The 15,355-nt window shown below is 38.1% G+C and overlaps 1 protein-coding gene across 2 annotated transcripts; it reads left to right on the forward strand.

The window, feature by feature from the left end:
• Positions 1-6,832: 6,832 nt before the first annotated feature.
• Smp_075290.1 (hypothetical protein) lies at positions 6,833-15,291 on the forward strand (the record flags this gene model as incomplete). Of its 2 annotated transcripts, XM_018790038.1 has the most annotated exons (8): positions 6,833-6,942; positions 7,613-7,772; positions 7,808-7,913; positions 7,951-8,043; positions 8,076-8,211; positions 9,631-9,667; positions 12,067-12,445; positions 15,178-15,291. In XM_018790038.1, the coding sequence occupies exons 3-8, from the start codon at positions 7,854-7,856 to the stop codon at positions 15,289-15,291; spliced, it is 819 nt and encodes a 272-aa protein (XP_018655421.1). In that variant the 5' UTR covers positions 6,833-6,942; positions 7,613-7,772; positions 7,808-7,853. The 2 variants fall into 2 exon arrangements, with proteins under 2 accessions (XP_018655421.1, XP_018655422.1); XM_018790039.1 differs by having other exon boundaries at positions 7,808-8,211.
• Between the last annotated feature and the right edge of the window lie 64 nt (positions 15,292-15,355).

The following is a 15,355-nucleotide window of genomic DNA, read 5'->3' on the forward strand; positions in this document are numbered from 1 at the left end:
ACTGATATATTGGGCTGAACTGTATCTAAATAAACGACTTTTCAAGGGTAGAGGAAATATTTACGTTTTCTCAACCAAGAGAATGTTCCATTAAGGTCTCTATGGGTTAGTGTTAGGACCTCTAGCTTGTGGAAGCTCTACGAATGACCATCCTCAACAAGCATGCTCTGTGATATGACCTTTTGCCGATGATATCTAGCCGCGGAGAAAAGTGGGCAACTTGAATTATCAGCTGGCTGTTCAGAAGAATCTGACTCACCTTCAGAAATGGACAGAGAACAATGGAATTAGTTTTAACATTCCAAGGTGCGACGTAGTCCATCCGAGACATTTAGCAGATTATACATATAACCTAGGTAGTTTCCCTTTAGAAGGATCATCAGTTGAAGATCTAGGTGTTCTTGTATTTAATGGTCTGGTATCCCAAGCCAAATCAGGCAAAAAGTGTCATTAGGTCAAGCATTTCACCGATAAATACGGAGTACATCTCTGGTAAACTGTATACAAGGTATCCTCCTATGTAATCTCCAACCGCCTTATTCATCCTATTAAGAGCATGGCACTAAAGTGTTTCCTCCTTTCCTATAAAAGGACAACAGAACTTTGAGCTTATCAAAAGGCGAGTCACTCAAACTCACTCCCACGTTGAGCTACCCAAGTAATTGAATCTCCGCCTTCTAGAATATAAGCACATCAGAGGCGACCTTCTAATGATTACCAACGTCATAAACTCTAGGTGAGGTAGATAAGTTTAGTCTGAAAGAGAAACTTAGAAGAGATATCTGAAAACTAGGTATACCAACCCGTTAGTTGGACCTTAGTCACAAATTCTACTCGCCAAAGGTAGTGAAGTCCCGTAATTTGCTGTCAGCTGATATAGTCTCAAAACACTTCTGCAGTCTTTCAAAAAGGAAGCATGGTACATCATTAGCTATGGACAGTGCAACATACTAATTTACTAATACTTTTCTTCTGCTCGTTCTACATACCTGGGTCTCTACGTGGAGGTTTTGGTGAAGTGCTGCCACTAGAAATGGAGGTTTTGCAGGCCAAAGTTTCTTCCGTTCCGTCAGATGGGGGCAATGTTATTCCCCCTATATGTAAATGCCCCTCCTCGTCCACTATCATCATCGGTCTTGCTATATGCCGACGATCTCAATATATGGGGAGCGATTAAAAGGTTGATAGCTTAGAACTTCAGAATGGCCTGAAGAAGTTGTCTGAATGGTCTCAAAATTGGCAGTTGTTGATAAATACTTCTAAGTCTATTGTGATGCATATTGGTCATCAAGGTACAGATACTTTCATGATGACTAACATTGAGCTAAACCACTGCACGCTGTCATGCAGAAGCGGCCAAAGGTTTTAGAACCTTATGGTCAACACATAAGTCCTTTATTCATATCGACGCTAAAACTTCATAGACTTTATATGCAGTATTTGTGTGTCCTAAACTTGAGTACCACATACAAGGGGCTAGCCTCTACTCGTAAAGGACAGTGAGCCTTTGGAAAAGGTTCACAGGACAGCAACTAAGCTGACTACCGGAATAGCGAAGCTTTTGTATGATGCTCGCCTGGCTAAACTAAACCTGTTCCCGTTGTTATATCGAAGAACCAGAGGTGACTTGATTACAGTTTTCAAATTAATTAGTGTTAAATTTGCGCCTGTATGCCCCAATCATTTGTCCTCCAAAACAGAGAAGTTACGAGAACACTCCGAGAAAGTTCACAAGCCTGGAGCAAATTACTTGTCAGATGACCGTCGGTTTTCCCATCGAATCATCAATTAGTGGAGTTCATTACCTCAACACTATACTGAAGCTCCGTCTGTCAACTTTTCCAAAGAAAGTTGGATCAACTGAGAGACCACTGAAAATACCGCAGGTATTGCAGTTTGACAACACTTTACCAGTAACACCTATAATTGAATCGTGCCCATCCAGTGAAATCAAAAGTCAGAAGCGAGGAATTTGGAAGATATATTTGATGGGTTATCAATATATCGAGGAGGGATTGATCTAATCTGGTTAGTGATCACAGGAGATGTTGCACACGCCGTTCTAAAACGTGATCTGGTACGGATGCATGACCGAGCGCCTTCAGCTAAATGAGTCCACTAAAACAAATGTGGTCAGCATTCAACTTCGAACACTTACAGAGCTATTGATTTTGGTTATTTATTTACAGCCACAGGTCACTCCCCTCCTAATGAGGTAGTGACGACCCTACGACGTAGCCGGCCAAAAGTTTAAACCTAACGAGTTTGTCGTTGGTAAACACTCTTCTGATAGCTTGCTATGTTTAGCAGCGTCTGGTCGTTTTTCGATACTATAACGACCCATGAATTGTAAAACAAGGTACAATCAAAATATCGGTTCTTCATGAACTTCATTGTTCTTTTCCAGCCGTCCTGGAAAAGAAAAAATAGAATGTGTAAATGCATGGTCGAAATGCACTCGTGCTTACGTAAAGACAGAGCGAGCGAAAAAATGTAAATAAACTAATACACTTGCGACAGTGTAAAAGCGATTCAAAAACAAATTTTTTGTTTTTTCATAAAAAACATACGCTTGTCAGTAAAAGAAATTGTTTTTTTGGAATAAATATACAAAAATGAGCATATTCAATTTTTTATAATATATAACACAAGGGAAAATCGAGATAAAGCTCGTGTCTTAAGTGCAATAGACGTTTAAATGTTCCGGAAATCTTACTCTTTTTCCAGAACGCGTTGTCTCAAGTTTATTTTCAGACGCTGACGAAGTATCGACGTGTGTGTTGGCTGTTGGATGAGGTTCTAAAAGTGTAGGAGCAATGTCGTTCAAATGTACTGAAATCAAATCGACGTGGATAGGACTTCCTTCTAAATACGCTGCTTGGATTCGATCGATACTGACGTTATCGTTAGTGTCGTTCTTATCGACTATATAGTACTTAGGTTTATACTGAAGAACTTTGAAGGGTCCTTCGTATGCTGATTCGAGGGGTCGTCGATGTGAGTCTCGACGAACGAAGACATGTGTACTATGTCGTAAGTCAGGTTGAACGAAAACATCGATTGATTGCAGTAAAGTGGTCACACGTTTGACTGAACCCCTGGTGTTTGTAAGCCTGCTCATGTAGGAGTTTAGATCCATGTTCATTGGAGAAGCTGAAGGATCCATGAATTCTCCTGGAAGTCGGAGTGTCGTTCCATAAACGAGTTTAGATGTAGTGTATCCAATGTCAGCTTTCACTGCATTGCGGATACCTAGTAAGACGAGTGGAAGAGCGTCTGTTCACTGTGAAACGTTTGTAGCTGATAGTGAAGCTTTTAGTTGTCGATGAAAACGTTCTACCGAACCGTTTGCTTGTGGGTGGTGGGCGGTTGTTCGGAAGCGAGTGATTCCTAATAGTGCTGTCAGACAACGGAAAAGTCCGGATTTCAACTGGCATCCGCGGTCTGTAGTGATGTAGTGAACAGAACACTAGTTGGGGACAATCGAATGTATTTAAGCTAAGATTACAGACTATCTCAGTAAATTCTGATAACCAAACAATGAACAGTCAATTTGCAAATTAACAACCAATTGTTTCAATCTTCACTGTTTCTTCTCTAATTCCATTGCTCATGCATTTTCCAAACGATTGCGCTTCATTTCAGTTCTTTCTTCATCGGTCTTCTGCGAAAATACATTCTATGTCTGACCAACACCATATACTACTTATATAGATATAAGTAGACCACACCACAGTGATGGTTGAAGGGCAGTCGAAATTCGTTACTCATCGATCGTCGAAGGCGCGAGCCACAGTTTCAGCAGTAATGTCCTCAATAAGTACAGCTTCTGGCCACCGAGTGAAATGGTTTACGCAGGTTACAAGATAAGAGTATCCGTTTGAATCTGGTAAAGGTCCTACCAAATCCGGATGAACGTGGCCGAAACGAGCATCAGGGGTTTTGAAGGAGCCTAAGGCACATTTGTCGTGTCTAATGACCTAGGAGCGTGCCCACTCCCTCACGTCTTTGTTCATACCAGACCAGAAAAAAGCCGTTCGGCTATAAGCTTGATGGATGCACGAACACCTGGATGTGAAAGATTGTGCAACGTATTGAATACGTTGCGTCGATGATGTTTCGGCACGAGTGGACGATCCCCACCTGTAGATGTCACATAGTAAGGTTTCTTTACCTGTTCCCATCTGTTTGATGCGCAGTTTAAGAGTTGTTGATGATAACTCATGTTGAAGGTCAGTGTTTTTTCGAAGCTGGGCGAGTTTCAGAAGGTCGATTCCTTGGAATATGTTCAGGGAAGTTATACGAGACAAGACGTCTGCAACTACATTGTTTGCTCCAGAAATTTATTGTATATCTGAAGTAAACTGCGAAATGTAGTCCAGTTGTCGAGACTCTCGCGGTGAGTACTTGTCTGAAGATGAGCATAAACAGAAAGTAGGAGGTTTATGATCAGTAAAAAGGGTGAATTCTCTGCGTTCGATAGAGTGTTGAAAATGTCGTGCAGCACAATACACAGCTAGGAGTTCCCTACCGAACGTGCTGTACCTCGATTCAGTGTCTAGCAACCGTCTCGAGAAATATCCTAAAAGTTGCTAGGAGTGGTTAACCCATTGTTGTAAGACTCCTTCGATTGCTGAGTTGGATGCGTCTACTGCGATACTGATGGGTGCTCGAGTGTCCTTATATGCCAGCATGATTGCCTTTGCGATAAGTTCCTTAATTGTGGAGAATGCTTTTCGCACAGTGTCGTACAGATTAATGGATTTCGCATTTCCACGGAATTGGGCGGTTAGCGGTTTCACAAGGGATGTGCATTTCGGTATGAACCGTGTGTAGAAACTTACAAGGCCGTTAAATGTGCCCAATCGCTTAATGATGGCCGGTTCTGGGTAATCTAGAATGGCCGCCACTTTGCTTCTAAGGGGTCGGATGCCTTGAGCATCAATGGTGTGTCCTAAGAAGTCTAAAGAGTTTGTTCCGATTTGGCATTTCTGAATGTTGACAGTAATGCCATGCCTTTGGAGTCGTTCGAAAACAATGTCCAGAGGCTGGAGATATGATTCTCTGTCCGGACCTGCTGTGAGACAGTCATCGACAAACGCATGTACAAAGTTGAGACCTCGGAAGACGTCGTCTATGAACCTTTGGAAGGTTTGAACGGCATTTCTCAGGCCGAAAGGCATTCGCGAAAATTCGTAGAGTGACGATAGCAGTTTCGGAATATCGTCAGTAGCCACAGAGATTTGGTTACAGGCCTTAACCAAGTCGATTTTCGAAAAGACAGTTTTACCTTTCAAGGTAGCTGTCAAATCGTGAATGTGAGGCAACGGGTAACGATTGGGAATGGTTTCTGCATTCAAACGCCGATAATCACCAGTTGGGCAGCAATCGTTGTTGTCCCTTTTAGGAACCATGTGCAAAGGAGATGCCGATGGGCTGTTTGACGGTCTAGTGATTCCTAACTCTAACATGTGGTCAAATTCGTTTTTGGCCAACTTCAGCTTTTCGGGAGCCAGTCGGTGTGCTTTCGAGAATATAGGTGGTCCTGTGGTCGTGATGTGTAACATTGCTGGTTACACATGGCAATTTCGGTTGGCATATCTCAGAGTACTTATCGAGTAATGGTTGATATAATGGGCCTATGGTGTGCCTAATTTTAACTGGGGATAATCTGTAACCGTTAAAAGAAGTTACGCAAACAGATGAATTAGTGTTTCCGTCTACCAGCCTCCGTTTGCGCGTATCGATGAGTACATTGTGGCGTTGTAAGAGTTCCATACCAATGATTGGCATAGAAACATCTGCTACAACGAAAATCCGGTGGATGGGTTTGCGTAAGCTGACGTTAAAGTAAACGTACCTTTTTTCATATGTAGCGATTGGCTTTTCATTTGCCGCCTGTAAGCTTAAAACAGATTCGTGAAGCCTTTCGTTAGAATAAGCAGGAAGAATGCTAACTTCTGAGCCCGTATCGACGAGGTAGCAAACTTTCGTGGTCATATTTGTGACGTATAAAAGCGGTTATGTTAGCCGGATATGGTTGCCGTTAACGCGTACCGGTTGGGAAGTTTCCCGGGTTGTTTTTCGTGTCGGTGGATTTGGAGATCGGACAATTGCAGGGTTTTTCGCAATTTCTAGAAGACCTCTCATACTGGTTATGATACCAGCACCAGTCAGGGTTAAATGTCTCTCGTAGTCTGGAGACAGATCGCCTACATGAAATGCTTCCTCGCTGTGGTGGTGTAAGAGTCTTAGTCTTAAAGAGCTTGGGAGTCTGATCTGTTATGACGAGTTTAAAGTGTAGGAATGAACGAGGAAAATAATTATCCGAAAATACGAAAAATATATAACAATATATAAAAAAACAATGCAAAGCAACGATTTATGAAGTTCTAAAAGGAACGGACTCACAGTTTACTGTCTAGTGTACCAGATCACAGGTATTGTAGTTTGACAACACTTTACCAGTAACACCTATAATTGAATCGTGCCCATCCAGTGAAATCAAAAGTCAGAAGCGAGGAATTTGGAAGATATATTTGATGGGTTATCAATATATCGAGGAGGGATTGATCTAATCTGGTTAGTGATCACAGGAGATGTTGCACACGCCGTTCTAAAACGTGATCTGGTACGGATGCATGACCGAGCGCCTTCAGCTAAATGAGTCCACTAAAACAAATGTGGTCAGCATTCAACTTCGAACACTTACAGAGCTATTGATTTTGAGGATTTATTCACCACTACACCACCGTTGAGAGGAATAACACAGGCCATCAAGCCTCCTGTCCTTTCCAAACTGAAACTGAATTGAACGTCTGGATTTTCGAACGAAGTTGTGAACCATTTGAATACTATTAAAACAAGTAACATCATCATCTTCTATTCGTACATTTGAAGTGGAATTTGATTTTCAGAGCAGTACGAATCTCAAGGATTGACGTAAGTAAATAGACTGCCTGTCCTTTGAGATTCGAAACAGCGCCATGCGTTTTCGCCCTGTTGACTTTCACGACGAATGAGCAGGTTGAGTGTTGTCGTACATTAAGTTGACCTGTCCCTTTGACTGTAAATATTAGCTAATTTGGTGACTTGCCTTCGGTTCTTAATAGTCGTTATGAGTTTACCATGTGTCTGTAATTTGGAATTTTATCACGATTTGTTCAGAAGATCTCTGGGTTCAAGGACCGTGCACGGACCAGTTATGAAATAAACTCGAAGCAGTTTTTCTCAGAGCTGAATGATATCATTTTGTACAGAATCTCCTAACATCCACCTCTATATAGCGTTTCACTTGGACTTTCGGAACAATGATGTATTTAGAATTCAAATAATCACGTGCTCTTCACATATTTTCAGAATTGATTTAAAGCTGTTCTCTTTAAAACTTACTGGTTGCGTGATTTATACCCTAACTATTTGATGATTACTCTTCACAAATAGTTACGTCCTAAGACCGTTTCGGTTTGTCAGGACTGAACACTTATTCCATCCTGCAAATTACGTAACACTTATGGAATTTAATGAACAGCATTTTCATGCACCAAGTATATTCATTTCAGTTGGCCAGTTAAGGTTTAATTAACAATGGCTTCTGTGTTTTGTCTTCTAGATTGTTCACCTCCAAGCATATTAGTTGAGGACGCGATACGAAATCCCTTCAAATATTGTTTTTCATGTATACTCTTGATAAAATGGGAGATGAAGAAATCAATTTGAAGGAGGCTCTTATCAGGTCCCTAAACGAAGAGGGTATTTTACCAAAGCTTGAAGTACCTGTGTAATGTCGATAACGTCTCGTTACTAGGCCCAGCTAAAGGCAGCAGTATACTTAGCTCTAGAAAAGCACAACTATGCCGAAGGAATACCGCTTTCAAATCAGTCCATTCGGTCCTTATGGTCTACAGAAGATGGTATAGTATACCCATTCCATATCTCACTCATTTTTAGCAAGGCTTGATCATAGCATCCCTATTGGTCGATTTTATGAATATGATGAAACTTGAAAATACGTTAAATGTCCTAATGGATGAAGCGCAGATGGTTTGGTGTTGTTTACAATCTTTAGCTTGTAGAAACATCTAGAACTTCTTGACCGAGATAAGTTGATGGCCATTCTACCTACTGAACGCAATTCAAGCAACTCTCCAGTGCTACTGAACTTGATTGAAACACTTAAACACCTCCGGAACCAAAAAATAGATGAAACAGGTAAGGAAATGTACTCGTAAACAAGCATCGTTTATTTCATGCGGTAGAGTATTGTCTTTTTTGGATTCTCTTAATGAACTAAACAGCGATAAAGTTTGTTATTCATGCGGATTCATAAGATAGTCTTATGTATTATCATAATAGTTTATTGCGGAATATTTGTTACGGTTTCATGATGACATCCCGATGTCGTTCCTTTACGAAAAGTTCCACTGTACATCTTAATTAGTGTACTCTAATAAGGGTGTATGAAAAATGGGACATCAAAAAGTATGATGGTTAATTGGAGGCACTCGCGTAAAATTGATCATCAAAACAGTACGACAAGACTTAGATATCTGTGTAATACCATACAGAAAACTAGGTTAATGCTGTGCAATTATCCATATAGAACTAAGGCAAATACGAGAGTAATCAGTAGAATAAAGTACCGACAGCTCCACCAAGCAAAATGATACATCATTTAGTAGCTGCGCTATTGACGCTCTAAAACAGGAACAGAATAAATGAATCGAAAATCGGACAGTTCATCCTAGTGGTCCAACAACGGCATGTCAGAAGGTAACAGGAGGTAACAACAATACTAAACTACTTGCATGGAAGTAAATCAGACCTGAATTTATACGTTTAAGCGTATTAATCTACTGTAAAAGTTTATTAATGCAAAGAATATCTACGTTACACCATTAGATCATCCTTTTGGTGTTCGCTCTTATTGATTCTCGCCTTATTGATATGCGCTCTTTTGCGCACACCCTCGTTGGGGGATACCGAAGTGATCAACCATACCGTTTTGCAAAATAAGTCAGCGTAGAAATGATAGCAATTTTTGTGTTTAGTAACCGCAGGTGAAATGTTATAATCAAGTAAAAGCCGGGAAACTGATACCAGTCACATGACATTTTTGTGAGTAGTCCTTGTTGTTTGCTCCTCGTAACTTATCGTTGGCAGAGCAGTATTCACTATTTTATAGGGCTACCCTTTCTAACCGCTACATTCATTTATGGTAAAAGAGCATGACTGATGGTGCTCCTTACATGTGAAAACTATCTAACTGTCTGTACACCTTAGTATTATCGACTGTACAACACCTACTGGCACTTACCTTTATCGAAGCTACCTGTTTGTGAGGACAAATAATGGTAATATACATCTAGAATAATAATTAACCAGTAAGCGTGAAGATTAATAACCAAACTGACTGTTAATGGTGTGACTTACTGAAGTAAAATGTAAATGAAACTATCAGTAAACGGATCAGCACTTGCCAAATGAGTTTGCTACTTTAAGCGTCACGTCATTTAGTAATATATACTAACTTGTGACTAACCTTTTACTTTTGGGTAAAAAAGTCGACTGTTATTGAAGTTTCTAGTGTTTGTTTCGTTTCTTTTATTGTCATTTTGTTCTTGCTTTCAGATTCATCTACTTCAGCATCAAATAATTCACGTAATAAGTAAGTTCTCAGGGAATTATATTTATAGTAATTTTTGGTATTTTTTTTCCCGTTTACGTAAACTTTGTTTGTTTCTTATTTTAGATCAAGCAGAATACCTGTCTTACAGAGTCGTAAAACGAGGTAGTATCATTATTATGAACAAGTGCTTGTTTCGTTTCTACACGAAATGCATTTCATTGTAGCATTTTTATAATCCTATCCTATTTCTGCTTAACTTAATTTTATCTTTCTTTTTTCGTCGTAAAAGTACTATTTCATGCACGTAGAATTCTACCTGGAAGTTACAGGCATAAATATCTTTCTACTTGAATAGTTTGTGAGTATTTTTACTATAGATAAGGTTTAGAGATCATATGGGATTTTCATGTATTTTCATCTATGGTTTGTTAACAGTTTTCCGTGTGGCGCATATATATCTGGTGCCTCCTTGTACCAATATTTATGTGTTCAAATAAATAAGTAAACAGTTTTCCACAAAGTATTCTGGCTAGAATTTCTTAATTAGCCAATACGTCTTTACGTAAGACTGTCATAATGCTAGATTCTCAATGTCCTTAGAGTATGAACTGCTAGATTTACAGAAGGCTCCGCAATATTTATTGTTATTAGTTTGTCTAATGAATGTATCCAGTAATTGTATTGACTAGATTCAATTAACTGTCAGTTTTAACTGTTTATATCAAGTTTCCACTCTCCTGCATGTACATGTTTCAATAAGCCTTTTTATATTCCTTGCTATTTTACACGTCCGTGGTTGCTTCATCCCTTTATGGTAGCATGATTGTTTTAGTTTTTGTGCTTTGCTTATATGCTTGTATGAATTAATCAAAGCTGTTACTGTTTGGTCGTTTGTCCTAAGAAAATAATACTTTGCTGAATTAGAAGTAATTAATCCTTTGTACTTGCTTTGTACCGTTGAGTTATATTTCCAAAGATATATCGTAACAGATAGCCATAAATATGTAATATAAGTTTGGTTTGAACATGTTACGCTGTGTAGCTGCTGTGTGTAGCATAGGTTTTTCGGGAGTCTGAGTTTAATTAATCGAACACCGCCTCAAGTCCATAAGTCAGGACTTCCTCCTCGTTAAATTTGAGTTTTGTTTTCCCCAATTTTAAAAGATACATGTTCATCACCACAGCTTAAAACGAAAAAAAACAGTGTTTCGAATTTATCATAAGTTTTTCTACTACACAGTCTCTTCTCTCAGCCTTTGTTGTTTTATTCATTTTCACGTCCATTTTGAAAATTGTAAACACAAATGTTGGGATTCACTTCCTGTCTCTTGAAATGTGTGATATCAGATTCTATTGATAAAAATTCTTCCAGACCTGTAACCTCACAAATGATGATAAAGTACTTAAGCTCAACGGTCTTACTTCAGTTCAACATATCTAAAATATTTATGTAGTATGATGTGTAATACTTTTTGGTCAGTGTGGAGATGGTCTGTCACATTCAGTGGACATCTATTGTCTATGTGAAAATCGAAAAACATCAATGTTGTGATAATTAAATTTTCTTCAAGCATCTACATTAAGTAGGGTTTTCTCAAGGTAAAATAAGTAGGATAAATTCTGTGTGAAAGCAAATAGGATTAGCTTCTTAATTATCATACAGTGACTTTCAAGAAGCCATTTTGTAGTTCTTGGTCGAAATAGATCATTTACCATATTCAAATGAGTTTCCTATGGTAATTGAAAATAACTAGAAAATCTCCATAGGACTTTGTTTTTGTGACTTCAAATTCGTTCTTTAATGTCAGCAAATGTGCCGTACCATTTTGATAATTTATTACTGATAGTAATCTCCGACATGGATATTTACTTTGTCACGGTTTTAGATTTTAGTTAAACCAACTAGTGTTTGAAAACTCAAAGATGGGACATCTCACTACAAAGCTGCTTCACATTCTAGCGTATTAGAGAAAATTTTCATTGCCAGTGGTAAATCGATAAAAAAGACTATTGTAAATTATGTTTGGAAGTGATATTTATAATAAAAGTAGTAAGAACCTCTCACACTGCTTGAACTGGATTCTACTGAAGTTAATTAACTGTATAATATAACATATTTCTAGTATCTAACTAGTCAGGCATATGCCTGTGTATTAGGCTTTCACCTTCATTTATTATGTTTGCCCTTAAAATACTTTTTGACTTTTACTGGCGAGGATTGATTGAACAAGCTTCGAATAAGTCACATATTAAATAAAAGTTAAATCATCGCAACATAGTTCTGCCACATACAGAATACTCCATTAAATTGTTTACCAAATAGATAAACTAGTCCACTATTTTAGTTATATAGGCGTGTATGAAATATTTCTAGTTTATAGCGCATGTTTTATCCTAATTGAAATTTAAATTAACTTTGTTTTATTTGATTTTACTAGTTTTGAATCCCAGGTATCAGATAAAACACTCAACACTCCAAATCGCAACGTTAATGGTTCGTCAAAAGTTAAAGAAGCTATAAACACTTCCCAGGAAACTCCCCTTCAAGAAGTAGTCACTAATCACAGCAGCAGAACGCAAATGCGTACATCTGTAATTGGATCTACAGATTCTCCGCGACCTTTAACACCGAATTCTCCGGCTTTGAGTAGTGTTGGTAAGGTCGAATCTCCTGGAAGGGCGAATTCAGGAGGGAGTTCACCGTCCATAGTCAGGGTGTTTGCACCAGTGAAAAAACAATCGTCTTTAAACGATGACAAATCAGATGTTGATGATGACGATGATGATATTGAGGAAGTGTTAAGGGCTGAAGAGTCAGTAAGTGATTTCATTTCAATGTCATTAGTTACATTTTACTTACTATCCTAAAATGTAAATCGTTCTCTGTCACTGGAGCTACCAATTACTTTATTCACTTTGTCCACTATGACTATGGTGTGAAGCCATTCTGTATACTTAGGTCTTTAGAACTTTTGCTCGTAAGTCTAAAAATTAGAATTAAAGCTATATGATCGCTACTTTATTAAAGCCTTTAGGTGATATCTCTACTTGTAGCGTAATTCAAAGAATATTACTCAAACCCGTATTTCGTTACTCAGTTACGTCACATTCTAATGGTATCAATCGCATATAACTTTGTAGTACCAGAAAATGGATATCTTGGTTTGTAATAGGCAAAAACGACAGTCTTGGTGTACTACTTTAGCAACGCAATCTCTCAGACTCATTAAAACAGCACTTCAGATGAGAATAAGGGGAGTTTTATTACCATTGGCAATTAAAATAAGGAACCACAGAAGTATATTGAAGGAAAACGGTTATATTTTTCACTTTCTACACCTGATATATTACAATGCCGTGAACTACCAAAGTGATTAAGGCAGTTAATACAAACCCAGCTAATGGAGTACTCCAGTTAGTTAAGCGATTAATACATCAAAACTAACCTTCTAGCTTTAAATACATCCACAAAAAGGGTTATTTTGTTCTAATAAGGGTGATGGTTCAGCGTCATAACTATTGTTGTACAGTGGTTGGTGGTTGTACACATACATATCACAGAACGACAAGTTAGATAAAAACTTGACACTGTTAGACATGGAGTAGTACTATATTATTTCATTTTATCACACTGACAGAAAAAGAAAAGTTTATCTAGTGTACCAAAAGATTATTACTTTTAAACATGACGACATATGCTAACAAGGTAGAAAATGATTTTCATAGTTTAAGTCACGAACTGATCTTAGTTAAATCGCTATTTAGAGCATAAGAACACCGGACGGCCGTTTCTTCCTAGTCTGGGACTCTTCAGCAGTGCGCATTCACTACCCTAGGATATTTGTCTCTCACGCGAACGCTTAACTTCTGGATCACACCCGGTATCCAACACTTAGTTTCCTCGATGCGAAGTTGTGGATGCGCACTGTCGAGTCCCACACTAGGTCGAAATGGTCGTCCAGTGCTTCCAGACTTTAAATGGTAGTTTAACTAAGGTCAGTTTGTGATTTAAACTATGAAAATTCTACAATCAGGATTTTTTTAGGAGATCAGAAAGATTTTTATAAAACCCATCCGTTGCTTTATCCGAACTGTAGTTGGTGGGAGCGTAGCAGATACAACGAAGAGGCGAAGGCGTGTATCCCTATCTTTTCGTGTTGGGAGACTTTTCAACTTAACATTTCAAGCTGGTAGACGTATTTAGGATATTTTACTGAGGGTGGTTGTGGTCATGCAATACTTTTCTGGTTTATATTCTGGAATATTCTTCACATTCATATCTTTTGTCTTGTAGGGAATCTGTTAGGATCAACCCATATCATTATTGCTGTGACCTTTTGGTGTTGCTATAACATTAATCATTACCATAAACTTTCCATACCTCGATATTATTGTGAACCTTGTGATTTTACAATGTTACGTAATTCGAACGTATTATATTCGGTCGCTCTCTATTGTACAATACCATATATACTGTGGTGTTTATGCATATAATCATCTTTTCTTGAAGCCTGAAATCTGTTTTAAAAGTCCTGTCCTCTCAAGTGCATGTGGTTGTCATCGTTGAAGTATTGTCGTGTATTCGTCATAGATCAGTTCCACATACGAAGCATCCCTTAGTCATTTGCATTTTTGACCCAATTCAACTATACAATTAGCAGACTGACAGAATCTTAATTTAAATCTAAATTAAATTAAGGACATTCTGAACATAAAACACTGTGTTTCTGTGTCTAACATTTACAGTTTCCACTTATCTATCCAACTGGAACAGTACAGGACCAAGTATAAAATAATATTGGTTCCCTTTAATGAAAAAATGTTTTAAAATGGTAGCTTTGGTGAAATTACACAGTAATCATAGGTGATATCTATTGTTAGTGTCCATAAAAAGTCCGTCTAACGTCAAAGCTTTATTTCACTGGGTTCTCCTGCCGGATTTTTAACTAAGCATAGGATCTATAATGTTGTTACAACTTTTCACTTGTCTGACATCATAGATATTCTCTATGGGTTCAATAGATCCTCTCCTTGTAATTGGATTTTATATTGCGATATCGATTCTGAATCACTAAATTGTGTTGTATGTGTTTATTAGCCTGAATATCGTATATATACCCTAAGTCAAGGATAGTATTATACCTGTCTACCGGAACCTACTGAAGTATTAATATCTGATCTTTTGGTCGTGGATATGGTTTGTCTCCAACTGTATATCAGTTGGATATTTACAGTAAGCCCTAAAGATGATTTGATTGTTTAAAGATTGAAACTTCATGTGGAACAGCAATATACTAATTTTAAAGAATAAATTGATTATTCAACTTTTCGACCCTAACAGATGAATTGAGATTTGTAGGTGAATCGGTCATTGCTGAAAATTATCATGCTTCTCTCGGTAGCAAGAAACTGATCCTGTTCGTGTCTGTTTCATATTTATTATTATTTGATATTCGTCATCAGTTTACGCTTATTGTTTTGTTGAATTATCATATCTCACCTCAAATACAAAGTCTTTAACTATATATATATTTCATTGTTCTTTCTAGGTGGCAGATGATACAGTCGACCAAACTGTTGATTCAGAACAGAGTTTAGGCTTAGACTATGTTGAAGAAATACAACCACTACAAAACTCTGTCTCATTAACACGTACTGTTTAGTGGCCATGAATTGTTATATTCTATAATGACGTGAAATTTTCTTAGGTTTCAGGTTGTTTTCCTT

Source organism: Schistosoma mansoni, chromosome W (genome assembly GCF_000237925.1).
Source record: "Schistosoma mansoni strain Puerto Rico chromosome W, complete genome".
Classification (NCBI taxonomy): domain Eukaryota; kingdom Metazoa; phylum Platyhelminthes; class Trematoda; order Strigeidida; family Schistosomatidae; genus Schistosoma; species Schistosoma mansoni.